Below are 18,488 nucleotides of genomic sequence, written 5' to 3' on the forward strand. Positions count from 1 at the left end.
AAAATAAACTTGAATCTTTAGTTTGATTTATATATTGCATATTTTAAAAGAAAAGACCTTTATATGTTAGAAATATTTGAGCGTTAGCAATGAGCTGAAATTCATATTATTAAATATCAGCAAATAAAACAAATATGCTAAAAGAAGTAGCATTTTCCCAATTGAAAACAGCTATCATTTGACGGTAACTAAAACGATTGATTGATTGATTGTTATTTACGCTACGTGCAATGGCAAATATTTCGTCAGGAATAGAACAAATAAACAATAATCCAATAGGTAGGTTCTGCAGGGATAATCGAACGAATTGAAGGGGAATTTCAACTGGCACTTACATATTAGGGTTTGATAGACTGTTGCAAAAAGTGACTTACGGCCCTTCAATGAGTTGTTGCAAGGCTTTTCGACGTGCAGAGATCGTGACACTTTCTCAAAAAGATGCATCGGAATTACGTCCCCAGTCTGATCGGACATGACTGCGTAATCATACTACCCACAAGCCAAACGGACGCCCTTCTTTAGTATGGGTATTCAGCTACCGCATTAGAGAAGCCCGAGGATTACCAAATTTCTCTTCTCAAAATAATTGTCGGAATTTATAATCAAATAGATAAAAATGATACGATTAAGAACCATAAGTTGAAAGACAAAAACAAGGACCGAAAGAAAAACGCGAAACTACATCAACATTGTTACGTCTGTTGGTCGCTTAATTATTTTTGTTCATAAAATTTCCCGTGTAGGCTTCAACGACCGGTTAGCATAGTTGGCTAGAGCGTCGTGCTAATTATGCAAATGTCGTGGGTTCGCCCCACACTGCCCTTTATTTGTTGTAGTTTGTATAAGGAAGATTCTTCGGCTTTCTTCCTGATTAATGAAAGCTCCTTAAACTATATTCTTAACATGAGAAAAGGTCAGAAAATACTACAAGAATAGAAAAAGAATATGTTTATAATTTCCATGAAAAGGACTCACTTGAGGAGCATATTACAAAATTAAATACACAGTACAAATAACGTAAACATATATACACCTTTATTCTCTCTATAAATGTTAATGTGTAAGAATTTGATACCCATATATTAGTAAATAAAATTTCCCACATTGGTCGTAACGGCCGGTTATCTCAGTTGGTTAGAGCGTCGTGCTAATAACGCGAATGTCGTGGGTTCGATCCCCACATTGTCCATGAATTTTTGATAAAATTGAGAATGGAAATGGGGAATGTGTCAAAGAGATAACAACCCGACCAAAGAACAGAAAACAGCCCAAGGCCACCAATGGGTTTTCAACACAGCGAGAAAATCTCGCACCCGGAGGCGGGATTCAGCTAGCCACTAAACAAAAATGTGTACTAGTTCTGTGAAAATGGACGTCACACTAAACTCAATATCAACGAACTAAAATTAAAAAAAAACATACAAGACTAACAAAGGCCAGAGGCTACTACCTTAGGACAGGCGCAAAAATGCGGCTGGGTTAAACATGTTTTGTGAGATCTCAACCCTCCCCTATACCTCTACCCAATGTAGAATAAACAAACACACAGCAATACGCACAGTAAAACTCAGTTTAAAAGAAGTCCGAGTCCGATAGTCTATATTATTAAACATTTTCGGCAATGTCCGAGATTAATAAAGTTCTTTAAAAGAAACTCTTAACGTCAGAAAAGGTACAAAGAAGTGGTAGCTTTACATTTTTAGTCTTTTGCATGATTTTCTCGCTTTCTACATTGTCAACTAGAAAATTCGTTAGATAGATGTAAACAATTGACAGTTTCGGCCAAATGAAGTAAAAAATCCATCATTTAGACTTGTGAAAATGACAATCATTCATGCTGATATGTATTTGAAAATACATTTTTCGTATATAAAATGTCCGGTGTAGGTTATAACGGCCAGTTAGCTCAATTGGTAAGAGCGTAGTGCTAATAAGAAGAATGCCGTGGGTTTGACCCCACACTGGACATAATTTTTTGTAGTTAATATTATGGAGATACTTCGGCTTTGTCCCTGATACAAGCAAACTTCCTAAACTATAATCTTAACGTCAGAAAAGGTAAGGAAATACTATACGAATAGGAGAAGAAAATGTTTATAATTTCTACGAAATGGATTCTCAAGTAGCATAGTACAAAATCAAACACTATTTTAGACAAAAAACACAATAGAATACAAATTACAAATAATGTGAACATATATAAACTTTACATCTCTCTCTATATATATGTATATATATATAAAGATAAATGTGTAAAAATATGATACCCATATATAAGTACATAAAATTTCACAAAGTGATCTCAACGGACGATTAGCTTAGTTGGTTGAAGCGTCGTGCTAATAACGCGAATGTCGTTAGTCTATATTATTTAACATCTTCGGCTATGTCCGAGACTAAAGAAGTTCTTTAGACGATAATCTCAACGTCAGAAAATGTATAAAGAAGTAGTAGCTTTAAACTTTAGCATTTTTTTCACGATTATCTCGCTTTTTACATTGAAAATCCGTTAGACAGATGCAAACAATTGACAGTTTTAGTCGAATGAAGAGAAAATCCATCATTCAGACTAGTGAAATGACAATTGTTCATGCTGATTTGTATTTAGAGATATATACTTTCCCGTGTAGTTTCAACGGCCGGTTAGCGCAGTTGGTTAGAGCGTCGTGCTAATAACAGTTAGTCAAATAAAACTATTTGAAGAAATATAGATCACTCTTCTGGTGTCGCAAGAACTGGAAACAGAGATTCAAACAAAATCCTGGTTGTTGGTGATTCAGGTACTGACAGACAAGATGGAATATAGAAAATTTCATGGATATGTCTGGGGGAGAAGTTGGGCTTACTCACACTCAATCCTAAAAGTCAAAAACGAATAAAAGGAATAAAACTAGATATATGTCTCGGTATTTATACTCTTGTCATTGTGTTATTGTTCTATGGTCATTTTTGTAATTTTGTCTTTCATTTTTTGCTGATGTACTTTGTCTATAGAGTGTCTTATATACCATTTTGTTTTTCTTTGTTGAAATAGTTATTTATTTTTATAGTGATTAAGATTATAACCCAATATTGACTGCTGTATCCCAATTTTTGACATTTTTACCAATTATGTCTATTTGTTTTGCTCACACATTCTTGTCAATATAATGGAATTCAATGCAACTGTCATACAAGTGAGAGGTTTAACTAGCTATAAAACCGGGTTTAATCAAGCATTTTCTACATAAGGAAATGCCTGTACCAAGTCAGGAATATGACAGTTGTTTTCCATTCGTTTGATGTGTTTGAGCTTTTGATTTTGCCATTTGATAAAGGACTTTCCGTTTTGAATTTTCCTTGGAGTTCGGTATTTTTGTTATTTCACTTTTTCTTAATGTGAATAATGTTAAACCGAGAGTACGACCATCGCATTATGACAAAAACATGTTTATAATGGATCATCTTAAAACAGATATTTTTTACTTGCAATTATGGTTTAAATTGTGAGTCATAACTTGAATGGTATTAGACGTTGGATAAATGTTTATTATTGGCAATTGAGAGTCGAGAGTCTAGAGTTGAGGAGTTTAATTAGGGGATCAAATTTATTTATTGATGTACTCGGCACATTATTAGTTTTTATAACAGATAAAATTTTATTTTGAGTGAAGGTCTTTCCATCTTTTCTTCCATGAGTATTGGTTGGTTAGTTAGTTGGTTAGATGTTGATAAAATGTTTGTATAACATCAAGTGACAAATTATACATAGATTTGTTGGTTTGTATGGTTGGTAATTATGTTTATATAATGGATTGATTGGCATTTGGCAAAATGTCAAATTTGACGAATTTTACATTCATTAATCTATCAATTGCTTTGGTTTGTGTTCTTGATTGAATTAATGATTGATTGATTGTTTGAAAGTTGTATAAATGCAAGAAGTTGCATATTTCAAATTGATTAATTCATTGATTGATTGTTATTTTACCCACTGAAAAATACAGTATGTGCTAGAGAATGCCTTGACCTAGAATCAGACATTACAATGTGACCTGTGACACAGTTTCTGTTGATGTGAAACAATAATACCAAGTTTCATTAGTATCCTTCAATTCATCTGCATGTTATAGGCAGACACAAATTGCAAAACAGACGAACAGATCCAAGGATAGAATTTTCAACAAAAAATTCCATGCAAACTCATATTATCTATACCAAATGATACTTAGCTAAGAACCATTATATCTCACTTATTCTAAACAACATCACTGAATCTACTAAATGTGTGTGTTTTTTATAAAGAGCATTCACTACATTGTATATAAATAAATAAACAGGTTAAAAGATTGCTTTATTTTGGTTGTATAAATAGTATAAATAATTTATTTAACAAAAAATATACAAAAAGTAAGGACAAATTAAATAATAAATAATTTTAAAACTTTGTACATCTAATTATCTTACATAGAAAAAATATAATAATTTTGCATAAATCAATCCAGAAAAAGATAACTTTCACATGATCCAATACAGAAACTTGCAACTTAACTATTTGTGCATGCATTGCAGATATAGACTTATTTCCTGTCACATTTTGGGCAACATTTTTTATCAAGGCAACTTTCTAATAAAAACATTTATATTTTTATCAGAGAAGAAGTTAGATGTAGTCCTATATGTTAGTTTACTGCTTAATTTCAATAACACAAACAATAATTCTACATGTACCTATGATGGAGATCAGATATTTCTACCATTTTTATAAAGTCAATGCATTTAACATTAAGTTAAAGAAATGCAGAGACTTACCAGATAAAAAAAATTAGAGGACTTTAAAAACACAATAACTTCATTGTCATAGTTTGTGTAACTCTGCAGAATAGTGTTAAAACAGTTTAAATACAAAAAATATAAATATTTACAAGTCTTTATATGACATAACTTCATCAGACAGACAAAACTAGTCAATTAAGAATATAATTTAGTCACCATTGCTTATTGTACATGTATATTGAAATAAATTTTCTTGGGATAGAAGATCTTTTATGTTTCCAACAATGAAATTAAATACTTTAAATAAAAAGTTCTCAAAATTAAAGGCAAACCACAAAGAGTTCCAAATGAACACACAGATGGGGTGGAACAATTAATATCTATTTCATAAGAATAAAAATAAGATTTAAGATGAGAAAGTCAATTAATCTGGTTGTTGAATTATACACCTACAAACGCTACAGAAATTATAATTAGATGATTGTCCTCTATGCCAAATACTGTCACTTTTTTATGTACTTGCTGAAAGAATATAACTTTCCAACAATTATTTGTTTCATTTAAAACTTCCATACTAGATATTTTATCGTTTGCAGATTTTCATCATTGTAGTATTTGTAATCTGATGGTAACTGAAGAAATTGTGAAAAATAGCATTAAATGGTTCCCTGAATGGTTTAGTTTCTATGTTTATTTGTAATTATAAATCTTTATTTGTTATTATAAATCAACTTTAAATAGTTGTGATCTTGCAATACTGTTGTTCTTATAAAATATTGTACAGCAATCTATGGGTCATTTTGCCAGTAATTCTCTGTAATACCCAATGAATAAATCAAATGTGAGGAACATGCAAAAGTTACATGTATCAATGCCCAAAAATACCAGGTTTCTTTAATGCTTACTAAAATCTATGACCAAATATTGAACATGATGTGGAATTGCACTTTGATGTGAACAAAAAAAAAATAGTGCTAATTGAGTAAGACTAATGAAGTATATACAATAAAAAAACTACAAATATGCAATCTTATCAGCATTTATGTAAAAAAATCACTCAATATGTTTTAGTCGGATGTTGTTTTATTTTATACAAAAAATATATAATGTAAAATTTCAATGTTTTAAAAATTCAAAAGCTCAGTTCATAGATTTGATACTCATCAAACACACAATATTTACTTTCAAATGCATGTAATGTCATTAATGAAATTTACATATATAAATATATATATATATATTACATGTACATGATTCATAGATTTAAATTCATTGGAATGAAATTTACTTACCTGTATAAACTGGATGTGCATGATTCAAAGTTGAGGTTGGATTTAAATGTACATGTGATGCTGGCAGGCATTAATTTCCCCCATAAGTTGGTTAATTCAACATTACATAATGAAATGCATGCCAGTACTTACATAGTATCAGAAAAGCAAAATTACCAGACATGACAGAATAAAATGCAAGTGCTCGATTCAATGGAGAATTTTTTTAAATGCATTGATAAATTAACATGTACAATGCAAGTGCATTGATAAATTAACATGTACAACGCAAGTGCATGATTCAATTTATTAGTGAGACAAGATTTTAATTCATTGATTAAATTAATAATTCATCTAAATGACATACCATAGTATGCAATGTATATACATTTATGCTGCATGTGCATGATTTATATTGGACATTGGAATTCAATTCATTGAAATAACATATACAATGTACACAAATATATGCTGCACATACATGATTCATATGGGACATTGGATTTCATCTTACAGATTTAGAATTATTTTTCTATTTTAAAAACTTTGTATCAAAATAAGAACAACAATTTTATATCTGTATTACATAAAAACAGTCAAGTGAAATATAGTCCAACATAAATTCTTTAAAATTATACATTTTACAGAGGTATAATTTGTGCCACTTTCCAGGACTTTAGACATAACACTGACCTTGTGCTGTTGAGAAAAATATCTTTTTATTGTTGTCATTGCAATGGCCACAACACTGAGTATGTTAAAACTAAATCATATAAAAATAAATGATCATTTAAGTACAGAAAAAATTGTCATGGTTTAAAGATATGGAAGACAAAATAAGTACATGAAGATCAAAAATAAATATGCAGTTACATTTTGTGCATACTTCTTGAAAATATACACTGTACATGTATGACATGTATGTTAATAGATGATCTGACATAGATAATAAAACAAAATACATGTTATATATTACTAAGGTTCTATTAATAATCAAATTCATTTACACCCTGTTGAGTCCAATATAAATTTTGTTCATTATGGCAATCTTTTATCAGAGACTTCAATCACATCTTGTAAGACTTGAAAGTGTTACTAGCTTTAAATTCACATTACTCTTTTTTTTATCTGAATACTTAATGACACAGAGAATTATACAAGTTAAGAAGAATTTTCATTGAAAGAAAACATACTTAACTAGTAATAACATCAGTACGACTTACAGAGAATTCAATAACATCATCAGTCGCTAACTGTTCCGTCACAGAACCTATATATTTGTTCTGAATGTTTTTAGAGGTAATGAATCCATTCTGGTGAACTTTACGTGACCTGACATTGTGATTGTTGTCTTTTGTAGCTACAACCTCCGACTTGTCGCTTATGTTATTGTCTTTAAGCACACTATGCTCATCAGCAGAACTTGCCTTCCACTTTTTTATTTTTTTAGTATATTTCTTACAAGCAAAGGTTAAAATATTGACCATGAATAGCCAACTCAAAGCATACAATGCAGACCCACCAATTCGTCCTAACCAATCCGTGTCCTGATTAAAGTAAGAATATAATAAATTAGTACCGACTCCAATTCTAAGACCTCCAAAGAGTAACATAAATGCCAAGTCTACAATTTCTCCAAGAATTGTTTCATATTTTCCTGTCTCTCTAAGAAACCACCGTAACTGTAACAGTGGATTCGATGCCTCACTTCCTATGATACAAGCAATCAACTCTGTTCCATACCAATGTTTTATTGCACAAACAGATAGACCAGCTATACTCAGTATATGGTGGATTAACATAGCCGGACCTACAATAAAAAAGTAAATCATTGAGGTAAAATCATTATTCTAATCATTAGCAATTATAGTTAACATAAAAGTATCACTGCATCACATGTGATTCTATATTTTTTCTTGACTCGAGACAGTATATATATATATAAAATGTTTAAACTTAGTCAGGAGTAGAGAAATACATGTGTTTAATGTAACATAAAATACTGTGATAGACTCTGTTAATCTCACGATGTTTAGAAGATATACAGGCAAACTTTTAAGGTTAATCAGACGTCTTATTTATTTTTCATGGCAAATACATATAGCTGCAAATGATCGGTATAGATTTTTGCTAAAATAAGCAAACTTTATGCAGAAATGAAATTTTTAAAAACATATGGTGAAATTAAAATTAAGAGTTTCCATCAATTCAAAACTGTATAAAACTATGTTATATCAGGGGAGATAACTCAAGATTAATTTTTATAAAAGAATGCACTGATTTTGCCATTTGATAAAGGACTTTCCGTTTTGAATTTTCCTTGGAGTTTGGTATTTTTGATATTTTACTTTTTACACAACATTCAGCTCGAAAAAAATCTCTGTGACAAAAAGTATTCGTTATACTAGTATCAAATTGTAAAATATCAGCTGCTTAAGGTGGTACCTAACACTACAGGGAGATAACTCTGTAAAATATCAGCTGCTTAATACAATGCTAATTTGTTGGTCTGATCTCTACCTTCAATCACCAAAAAGTTTCATCATGTGACTTACATACATGTACATGTACATCTGTCTTTTCATGATATCCATATGTAGCAAACTATATAATCTATGCTTATATTGTAAGATACCATACCTTCAGTTTGGTAATACATGCACCATGACATATCAAAGAGGAAATATCCCAGACATATACATATCGTCTGCTGCTGTAATGGTGTAGATCTTCCACCTGAAGCAAAGATAAAAAGGCCCTTTACAAAAGATACTCACTTAAGAATCACAATTTAAGGATTCACTGATATCAAAGGTAGTTCATCAATCAATTTTTGCACTAACAAGTTTTTCCTGTAATATTTCTTTGTAGGAAATAGTTGGCCTTCACATATTAGATGAATGCGTGCAATGCATGTAAGCTATAATATTGGGGTAACAAATTCATAATATCATTATGATACATTGTTTTAAACTTTATGCCATTTAGCCTAATTGGGCAACAGAAACAAATATACAACTGTACCTGCATCCGTGAAAGGCCATGGCCCCTGAACAAATGCACACCACAATCCGAGCCCTGTAACAGTCAAGGCATGAAGTGCTGTCACTAATCTAACGTTCCATTCATAACTCCTTTTATAATTGACAAGACACAAAGTAAAATACAGTGTACACCAAATACTGGAGTATAGAGCAACTGTTAACATTACATTAGGGGAATCTATTTGTTCTGGGTCTTCCATCTTTTGATACCTGAAAAATATGAAAAAAAGGCTAAAATATTAAGTTTAGTTTAAGCATTGTGTTAAGTGCCATTTTCACATAAATGTATCCGAGTTAAAATGATTGAATACGAAATAGGTCTTAATTTTTTTACCGTTCATTTATCTATATAATTATGTAGCTCCTAATGTATTCAAGTACAAATACTGAATGTACTTATCCTTCAATTTCAATTTTTGGGTTTGAGCATTCCCTAATCCAAATCCTCACGTTTAAAATGCATCAACTTCAAGCACTTCTGCTTACAATACATGTACATTTTCAAGTTTGGATGCTCAAATGAATGTTTATTACAAGTTTGGATGCTCAAATGAATGTTTATTACAAGTTTGGATGCTCAAATGAATGTTTGATTTATTTCTTTTACAACATTTCTATATACATTGTATGACTTACATTTTGTACCAGTACACCATTTGACCAAATTTGAAAAGTGAAATGATAACTTTTTACTGTATCTAAATCTGCACCTGACTATACCACAGTGAAACCTGTCTAACCTGAACCACTCAGAGACCAGATTTTGTTTGGAAAAGACATTTCTTTGGTTTACAAAGTTTCAACTTTTAACTACTAGTATTACTGAATATTTTTAAATTGTCCAGAAAAACAGGAAAATAACGGAAATAAAACTTTATAACTTAGGTGCATTCAAAGAGTTTTTCTGGATTTCAAATTTAGATAGGTTTGCAGAATACATATAGTTTGGTTAAGATAGGTTTCAATGTATACTAAATTATCAATTTTTATCTTCAAATGTCAGATAATATGTACATATGTATTTAACCTGTAGTCTACACATATACAAATTTAAACTGTAAATAATGTTTATACAAGTACTAGTAATTCACACATTAAATTTTCCAAGTAATTGCCTATAAAAAGTTGAATAATAATGCTTTGAGAAATAGACAGCAATATGTTTTATTTCTTTTTAAAGTCACTGTGTCAGACTGTCAGATCAGAGATGAAAGTAGGAGATGGTCATACATGTTGATAACAAGTGGTAAAAATAGATATCTTTGAGAAAGAGGCTATCTCTGAATGGACCTGACTAATAATATGGCCCTGATTTCATTTTAGCTTGTTAAATGTTTTCTTCAGACAGGACACTCTCAAATTTGAGTCATTTTGTAGATAAGCAGAAAAATGAGAAGTGTTACAAACAAGAATATTCAGTATCATTTATTAGTAATTAGTAATGATATCTTTATAAACTGGATCATGTCATATAATGTAAATATTATTATATGTATGGAGCTTGATTATGCAAGTTAGACATTGCAACCTTGATTGTCTTACACCTTTTATATTGTTCATGTTCAAGGTAGTCAACACTCATACAGACTAAAAGAGAATTATGTTTAACTCAATATTACTGTAATACAAATATTTACACTCAAAATAAGGAGCATTTATATTCATGACCTCCAATATATATATATATTCCTTACTGTGTGTACATCATGTCATGCATGTGAGAGGGTGTTGATGCATGGGGTTTACAGAATAAAGAATAATAGGCAAAATAAAATAAAGAATAGAGAAAAATGGGGGAAAAAATAATGGATAGAGAAAAATGGGGGAAAAAAATAAAGAATAGAGAATAATGGGGTGCTAAAATATATAGAATAACTGTAAAAATTAAAGAATTGGGTAAAAATTTACTGATTCGAGAAAAGGACAATGTCAAGAATACAGTTATCAAGTAATTACAGAATAGCCATTATTTCTAAAGATAAAGAATAATGAGCGAAAAAATTAAAGAATACAGAAATGAAGAACCCCCCATCCATACCCTCATATGAAAAACAAATAAAAAAAAGACCAGATTTGAGAAATTGAGAGTATACAAGGAAAAAAAGATCAATGTTTTTTTCCTACCTTCTGCCCTAAAAATATGGTTATGTCTATGAGGTTGAATTTTTTTATATTTTTCTTATCAAACAAGTTATTGAAAATCAACATTTGCCCCTTTTTGGCCTAAAATACTTAAACAGTTAGGGCCATAATTCTCAAATCAATCCCAACTTTCCTTTTGTGGTATGGAACCTTGTGGTAGAATTTCATAGAGATCCATGCACCAGTTTGCATACACTTACATGTATATTCAAGTTATCGTCTGGAAATTAAATGTCTTTGGATGACGACTACATCGCCATACCATATAAAAAAGAACACAAATTTAGCCATTGTAAACTAACATTTTAACCTTTTTTTGTCTCACTCTATTAAGAAGGCAATGCATTTATTTATTACAAAAAAAATTTATATAGAGATGATTTTTTATGAATTTCTACAAAAACAATAAACAATAAAAACAATATATGTTATGTAAAAGTGATTCCAAAAAGGTAATTTTGAGTGTATTATGGTTGAAAATAAATGGGGAATGTGTCCATGCATATGGGACACAGATGATGCCCCTGCTTGCATAAAACATTATAAACATGATAAAGGGACATTACTCAAGAATGGTAAAAGCGAAATTACCCAAATTTGTACTTGATCTTAGTTTTGTAGTAATAAGCATTTGTATATAAGTTTCATAACATTTGGTTGAGGCAAACTAAGTAAGAGAACGGAAACGAAAAATTCATCAATTTTTTCATTTGTAAAGGGGCATAACTCTAGAACAGTAAAAGTGACGCCACCAAAATTCAAGCCCGATCTGTGTTTTGTGGTAATAAGCATTGTGCATAAGTTTCATAACATTTGGTTGGGGCAAACTAAAGTAAGAGAACAGAAATGAAAAATTTAGCAATTTTTCCATTTTGAAGGGGCATAACTCTAGAACGGTAAAAGTGACACCACCAAAATTCAAGCTTGATGTGTGTTTTGTGGTAATAAGTTAAGCATCGTGTATAAGTTTCATAACAATTGGTTGAGGCAAAATTCAACTAAAGTTAGAGAAAGAGAAAGGAAACCAATTTTGGGATGTACGGATGTACCGATAGGTACATACGTACATACGGAAAGACGGACGTACAGACAAACATGGGTAAAACTTTATGCCCTCTCCGCTATGGCGGGGGAATAAATAAGTTCATATTGATTGTGACACATTAACTTATTACTTGTTACTTTATTTTATTCCTTATCATAATTAAAATTAATAGACCACTTTCGATTTCGTTGCTTTTCTGCCAAAAAATTTGGTTTTAGTGAACATCATTTGTGCGTTTAAGGGCATCGCCACTTCCTTCCCAAGCTGAGCCAGTGCTTGAAAAAATATGACGCTACATTGTACATTGCACGAATTATTCGGCAAATTAAATTGTTATAATTGATAATCAGCACTGCTGTCATTAGATAATTGTGATTAAGTAACTACGGAACAAATATTATTTCTAATCTATCCAGCATAATGACGATCACTAAGATGCTTGCATTTTATGAACTTTAATGGGGAAGAGATACAGGTGGGCCCCTCTACATTTATCTGGTAAATGACATCATAAAGGTGTGCATAATTGATGAACTTTTCCTGTAAAGGACATTACTCAAACGTGGTCTATTGAAACAAAATTTCAGTTTATATATAAAAATAAATGTTTATTTCTAAGACTATATTTTTTCATTAGATTAAAATGATATAAATCAGTCTGGTCGTGAAATTGGAAAAAAAACAATGACAATAATTAAATTCAAATTTGTAATTCAACAAGATTTTTCTCTACGAATACAACATTTTCTCAAATTTGAAAGGTCTTCCCATATGCATGATATATGCCTTAGAACTTTTGGTCCTTTCTTCCACAGTAAACCCCTTGTACATGTACCAGCACCAAAAACATGAGTAAAACAGGGAAATTTGATATAACAACACAATATACATGTACATACACAGATATGTCTAGTCAAGTACATTTGTAGGATAAGAATTTGGTATTTATAAAAACTTAAAAAAAAGGCACGCCTTATTTTCCCAGATGGTATTGTAGTATATTTTACATGCATGATAAAGCAGCTGGCTCATTAAAGTTAGTTCAAAGAAAAATATGAATATTCAACTTACAATACTACATATTTTAATTGAGATAGAAGATTACTTTTTGCGATGAAAATTCGTAAGGGTTCCGCGGAACCCAGTGTCTTACCTACTTTTGCTGTTATCTATGTTTTCAGTGTGATAGGGGAATGCACATAATAGATTTACAGTTAAGTATTAAAACGTTTGAAATGTATGAAAAAAAATTATACTTGTAAAAATGAATACAGTATGCAATCAAATCTATAGATTTATAAAAGAGTTGAAACATAAATTTATTGAATGAACAAATGATAAAGAAGATAATTTTTACATTGTTTGATGATTTATCCCTTAATTCAGACGACGACTGAAAGTAGGATCGCTATGTCAACAAAAATGGGGGAAAAATTATTAAAAAAATTCCTCTAGATACTATGTTTTGATTGTAAGAAGCTTCTGTCCAAGTTTGGTAAAAATCCAGGATGGTTTAAAATTTATGAATCTAATAAATGTTTTAAAAACTTTAACTGCAGACTGTATGTAATGTTAACTGGAAGAAAAACTAAGTCCATTTATTAGTAATATATGGAAAAACAGGAAATAAATTTTTACAAAATTTCCTTCTAGATACTAGCTTTTGATCATAAACAAGCTTCTGTCCAAGTTTGGTAAAATTCCTGGATAGTTTAAGAAAGTTATTAAAATTTTAAAATCTTTAACCACAGAGTGAATATAATGTTAACTGGCAGAAAAACTAAGTCCATTTATAAGTAAAATACGGAAAAACAGGAATTTTTTTTTTACAAAATTTTCTTCTGGATACTATCTTATGATCATAAACAAGCCTCTGTCCAAGTTTGGTAGAAATCCAGGATAGTTTAAGAAAGTTATTAAATTTCAAAAACTTTAACCACAGAGTGTATTTTTGTTGATGCTGCCGACGACGACGCCGACAGAATGTAGGATAGCTATGTCTCGCTTTTTCGACAAAAGTCGAAGGCTCGACAAAAATGGCAATTGTTTGGTCCTTCTTTTCTTCCATACAAAAATATTCGATGGGTTTTCAAAAAGGTCTAGTTTCCTAAATTTAAAGGTTATGGAATGTTAACTTAGCTAGTTTAGGTGTATGTACAATTTGTGTTTCATAGAGAGGTCAAAAGGAAATGACATAAATACAAACGTCCATGTGCTACTTAATTGAAAAGTCGTAATATAAAATATTTAATATGATATCCAGAATTTAATTGATTACTGTATGCAGATTTGTATGCATACAATGTAGTTTGGTCCCAATCCTTATAATTTTGAGATTCTCTATCAATCTTTATAAGCTCCATCCTTCAATAAATTTCTAGGGAATAAACTGTATACGATGTAGGATGCTTTTAACAGAATTTCTTACCTTATAAATATCTTAATTTTTAAACAAATTCAAGTATATTTATACTCAATACTCAATGTATCATTAATATTACAATGTAAAAAAGATTTGGGGTACATGTACATGTGTATAAATGTATTTTAATGAGACAGAAGCTACATTGTAAATCAATTGCTCAGATTAAACTTCTGTTATCTACCATGTTGTCTACAGTATCATTGTAACTTAGGAATATGTTTCAAATGTATATGTTTAACAATGACCCAACACCCTTTATGAGTGAACAGAATTTCATATATTTCTATTATCCTTTTTTTTTTATTTTGATTTTCTGGAAGGTACATGTACATTGTATCAAAGCAAATATATTTTAAAAAGCCTTTAAGGTGTTATAATTTTTAGTAGTAAATAAAACATAACATGTAGTTCCTCAACTGAGATTTTATACCTTTTATTTCTTTTATAGTTAAGCTCTCCCTCAGCATACAGATGAAAAAGTGTCTGTCACTGATGTCACCTATAGTATATAGTGTTACATGTTGTAGGTTTGTAGGTTCCGGTATCTGGTCCGTTCGCTCCTAGAACACATTCCCACCCCACACGTTCGCCCCTGGGTTCATTCGCACCCCATTTTTATTCAAATACAGGTTGAATTATTAGATGTTTTTAAGATGTACATGTATATATCCAAACATCTATATTTTCATAAATAAAAATTTGTGAATCTTCTACATGAAATATTTTTTTTTGTGATAAGATGATAAATTCTTAAATCTAAATTATTTATATTTATGATTATTGTTATATAAATGTGTTTGAAAATCATGATTGTTGTTATAACTATAGCTTTGGTGTAGTTACCCCAGAGACATATACTGTTTATATATGTCTCTGGTTACCCTAAATATTTTAGTGTTCATTTTTAGTTGCTGTCATGGCAATGTCATTGTAATGAGTTTGAAAGCCGTTTTATATCTTCTGCCTTTCTTTTACAATTCACAAAACACTAAAGGAAACCTGTTTACCTTTTTAGAATGTCACTTCATTTTAAAACAATAAAAAAACCAACTTATTATCTTTATTTTATAGCATTATCCGCAACTCATTTCACAAAAAATCTTACGAGAAAAATTTACATTTATTATTCTCTTTTGATAAAATTATAGCATATATATGTAAGATACACTAACTAAATATTATTCAAAACAATAACTTTAAAAAGGGTGCGAACGTCAAGGGCGAACATGAATGGGAGCGAACATGATATTGGGTGAACAACCCGGATTCATGGGTTCCATGCCACTCCCCCCCCCAAAAAAAAACAAACATGTTTTAATCCCCATTCTGTACGTTAAAGCGTTCGCCAGATGTACAATGCAGTAAACAGCAAAATTTTGCGTAGTATAATTGATCACATTGATTGTTTAACCGGTTAATAAATAGCCACAAATTATTTGGCACAAACCCGGCAAAATGTTGTAGCAACAAGTTCCCTAGACTTAGGTCTGTTGAGAACAAAACAAATGCAACCACACTTTAAAATGTCTATAATACGTCACATTTTAATATGCTCAGATACCAGGTAAAATAAATCAGAATATCAATAACTATAATAAGTCGCTTTAACATTTGTTAAAATATAAAATAAAGTTATAAACAAACATGACATGATCACCCACCAGAATCCGGAAGTGCAACCTTTTCCAACAGGGAAAAATTCGAGCTTTTCTAAAATTTTGATTCGTTGATATTCAATACACTATATTTATTTCGCTTTTAATTTTGTATTCCAAAAATAAATTTGAACAAATTTCAAATAAAATCTTTGTATAAAGGATAGTTGATGCAAGATAAATACATTTCCTTTTTCATTTTTTCCCTTCATTTCGGATGCAGTAAATATTGTGACGTAACAATGTTTACACTAGTTACCTGAGAAAATCAGCTGATCGAACCGTAAGTACATGACCGCGAAAATACAAAATAAAGACAGTAAGTTGTTTCACATTGGCGTATCAAGGATTTCAGACTAAAGGGAAAACTAGACAAATCATTTTACACGATTAAAAGTGAACGGCATACAGTACGATAATTAAATGAATATTTGGTCTTCTAAAACGTGAGTGGTCCGTGACAGTTGAACTTGGCATATGATATATATATATATACGAGAGCGACTGAGGGTCCACCAAACTATACTAACTGTTTTTGAAGTATAATCTAGGCATTATTAGATAGGGTGGTTTCCCTCCCCTGACTCACTGTGAGACTATATGATGTCATGATGAATTAACGTCACGGTTATATTTAAAGCCAATTATTATTCTATCCATCCTGTATGGGAAAGGATTTATATAGGCTGAGCCTTTATCCAATCCCTTTGTTTGAATATAATTGATTTAAACAATAAAATCTTTGAATTGAATTGATATATATATAGCGAGTAGATAACTGTATAGTTATATGTGTTATAATGGGTGTAGTCAGTATAGGCACTATACTAAGATATAATATTTTAGATTTCAAAGGTTGTTCCCAAGCGCATCGTCGCTTGCCGAACCAAAATGTCTTCAGCAGAACAGTTTTACTGGAAGAGGAAGCTTCCAAGAGGTTTCCAAAATCAGCTTGAAATCATTGGCCGTGCAATCATTAGAGGACAGCCTGATAACGTATACGAATTCATTGCTGCTTATTTGGAAGGGAAGTTGGTTGCCAGGAATGGTAAGACTATGTTTACCAAAAAACAATTTTGATTTTCATTATTTTTCCAATTCAATATCAATCACTGAGAGGTATTTAAGTGCATATATATATATACATTGTATTCGTATTTTTTGTAGTTTTCACATTGCATTAACCATATTTGTTACACATCCCCGATCCGCTCTTAATCCGAAACGTAATCATATAAGAGCGAGATCATATTTTTAATTCTACAACAGCTAAGACTATTGTTAACTATCAATATCAATTTTAGCAATAAATCCAAAATTCATTTTTCCAAAATAAATCTATTGATGCCAACCCGGGTCGAAGGTTCTACCCTACCGAAATACCCTAATGAGAAATATACGATTTTGAAATCATACCATTTACTTGAATATAACTGTTAAGGTATTAAGGTACAAAAACGTGTTGTTGCACATCAAAGGAATGATTACATTAATTCTAATGCTATGTTTATTTATTTGATTTTCCAGAAACATTATTCATTTTCATAGTTTTTCATGTAAACTAACCATGATAATTCCTGTTGTAGCTGAACTGAAAGTTTTACCAGATATATCATACCTAGAAAAAATTCAGAAGAAACAGACAGAAGCAGGTTTGTAAATTTTTAAAAAGTAAACGTCACTTTATGTAAGAAAGTTAGTAAGATAATTTTTCTCTTATCAAAACAGGTCAAAACGGCACTAACCTGAGAAAAGAATGCGTTTTATTGAATGAATTAATTCGAATTGGTCGTCATTTTTTCTCCGATTGGCTGAGTTTATTTTTTTACTCTCAGAGGGGACGAAGAGGGCGTACGCTTCCCCCTTTGATCGCCCCCAAAAAAAATTATATCATGTTTTTCACGATTTATATGATTTTCTAGCATACAATTTTATATAATCCCCGTTTTATGGATTAACGCCCCCTCTCAAAGATCCTGGATCCGCGCCTGCTCGTCCGATATTCCGACTTCATCTAAAGCTATAGCTTTTTAGCTTTATCGGATCCTGACGAAAATTCGGGGGGAAAAGACGAGATCAATTTTTATTTTGATAATTTTCAGATTTGTCGATCCAGAATTATGACCATTAGCAGCATATTTCGGGAAAACT

At 30.9% G+C, this 18,488-nt stretch overlaps 1 protein-coding gene and 1 non-coding gene across 4 annotated transcripts; one reads left to right on the plus strand and one right to left on the minus strand.

Moving 5' to 3' along the window:
• Positions 1-1,115: 1,115 nt before the first annotated feature.
• On the plus strand, positions 1,116-1,189 carry Trnai-aau (transfer RNA isoleucine (anticodon AAU)). The gene has a single exon. It is a non-coding gene; the product is annotated as a tRNA-Ile (tRNA).
• A 3,127-nt stretch (positions 1,190-4,316) lies between these two features.
• On the minus strand, positions 4,317-16,405 carry LOC127700540 (TLC domain-containing protein 5-like). 3 transcript variants are annotated; one of them, XM_052204081.1, is made up of 4 exons: positions 16,344-16,405; positions 9,051-9,280; positions 8,667-8,762; positions 4,317-7,836 (listed from the first exon to the last, which is right to left on the minus strand). In XM_052204081.1, the coding sequence occupies exons 2-4, from the start codon at positions 9,268-9,270 to the stop codon at positions 7,220-7,222; spliced, it is 933 nt and encodes a 310-aa protein (XP_052060041.1). In that variant the 5' UTR covers positions 9,271-9,280; positions 16,344-16,405; the 3' UTR covers positions 4,317-7,219. The 3 variants fall into 3 exon arrangements, with proteins under 3 accessions (XP_052060041.1, XP_052060043.1, XP_052060042.1); XM_052204083.1 differs by having other exon boundaries at positions 16,327-16,373; XM_052204082.1 differs by having other exon boundaries at positions 15,113-16,353.
• Between the last annotated feature and the right edge of the window lie 2,083 nt (positions 16,406-18,488).

The sequence above is a fragment of the Mytilus californianus genome, unplaced genomic scaffold (genome assembly GCF_021869535.1).
Source record: "Mytilus californianus isolate M0D057914Y unplaced genomic scaffold, xbMytCali1.0.p SCAF_5, whole genome shotgun sequence".
NCBI classification, from domain to species: Eukaryota; Metazoa; Mollusca; class Bivalvia; order Mytilida; family Mytilidae; genus Mytilus; species Mytilus californianus.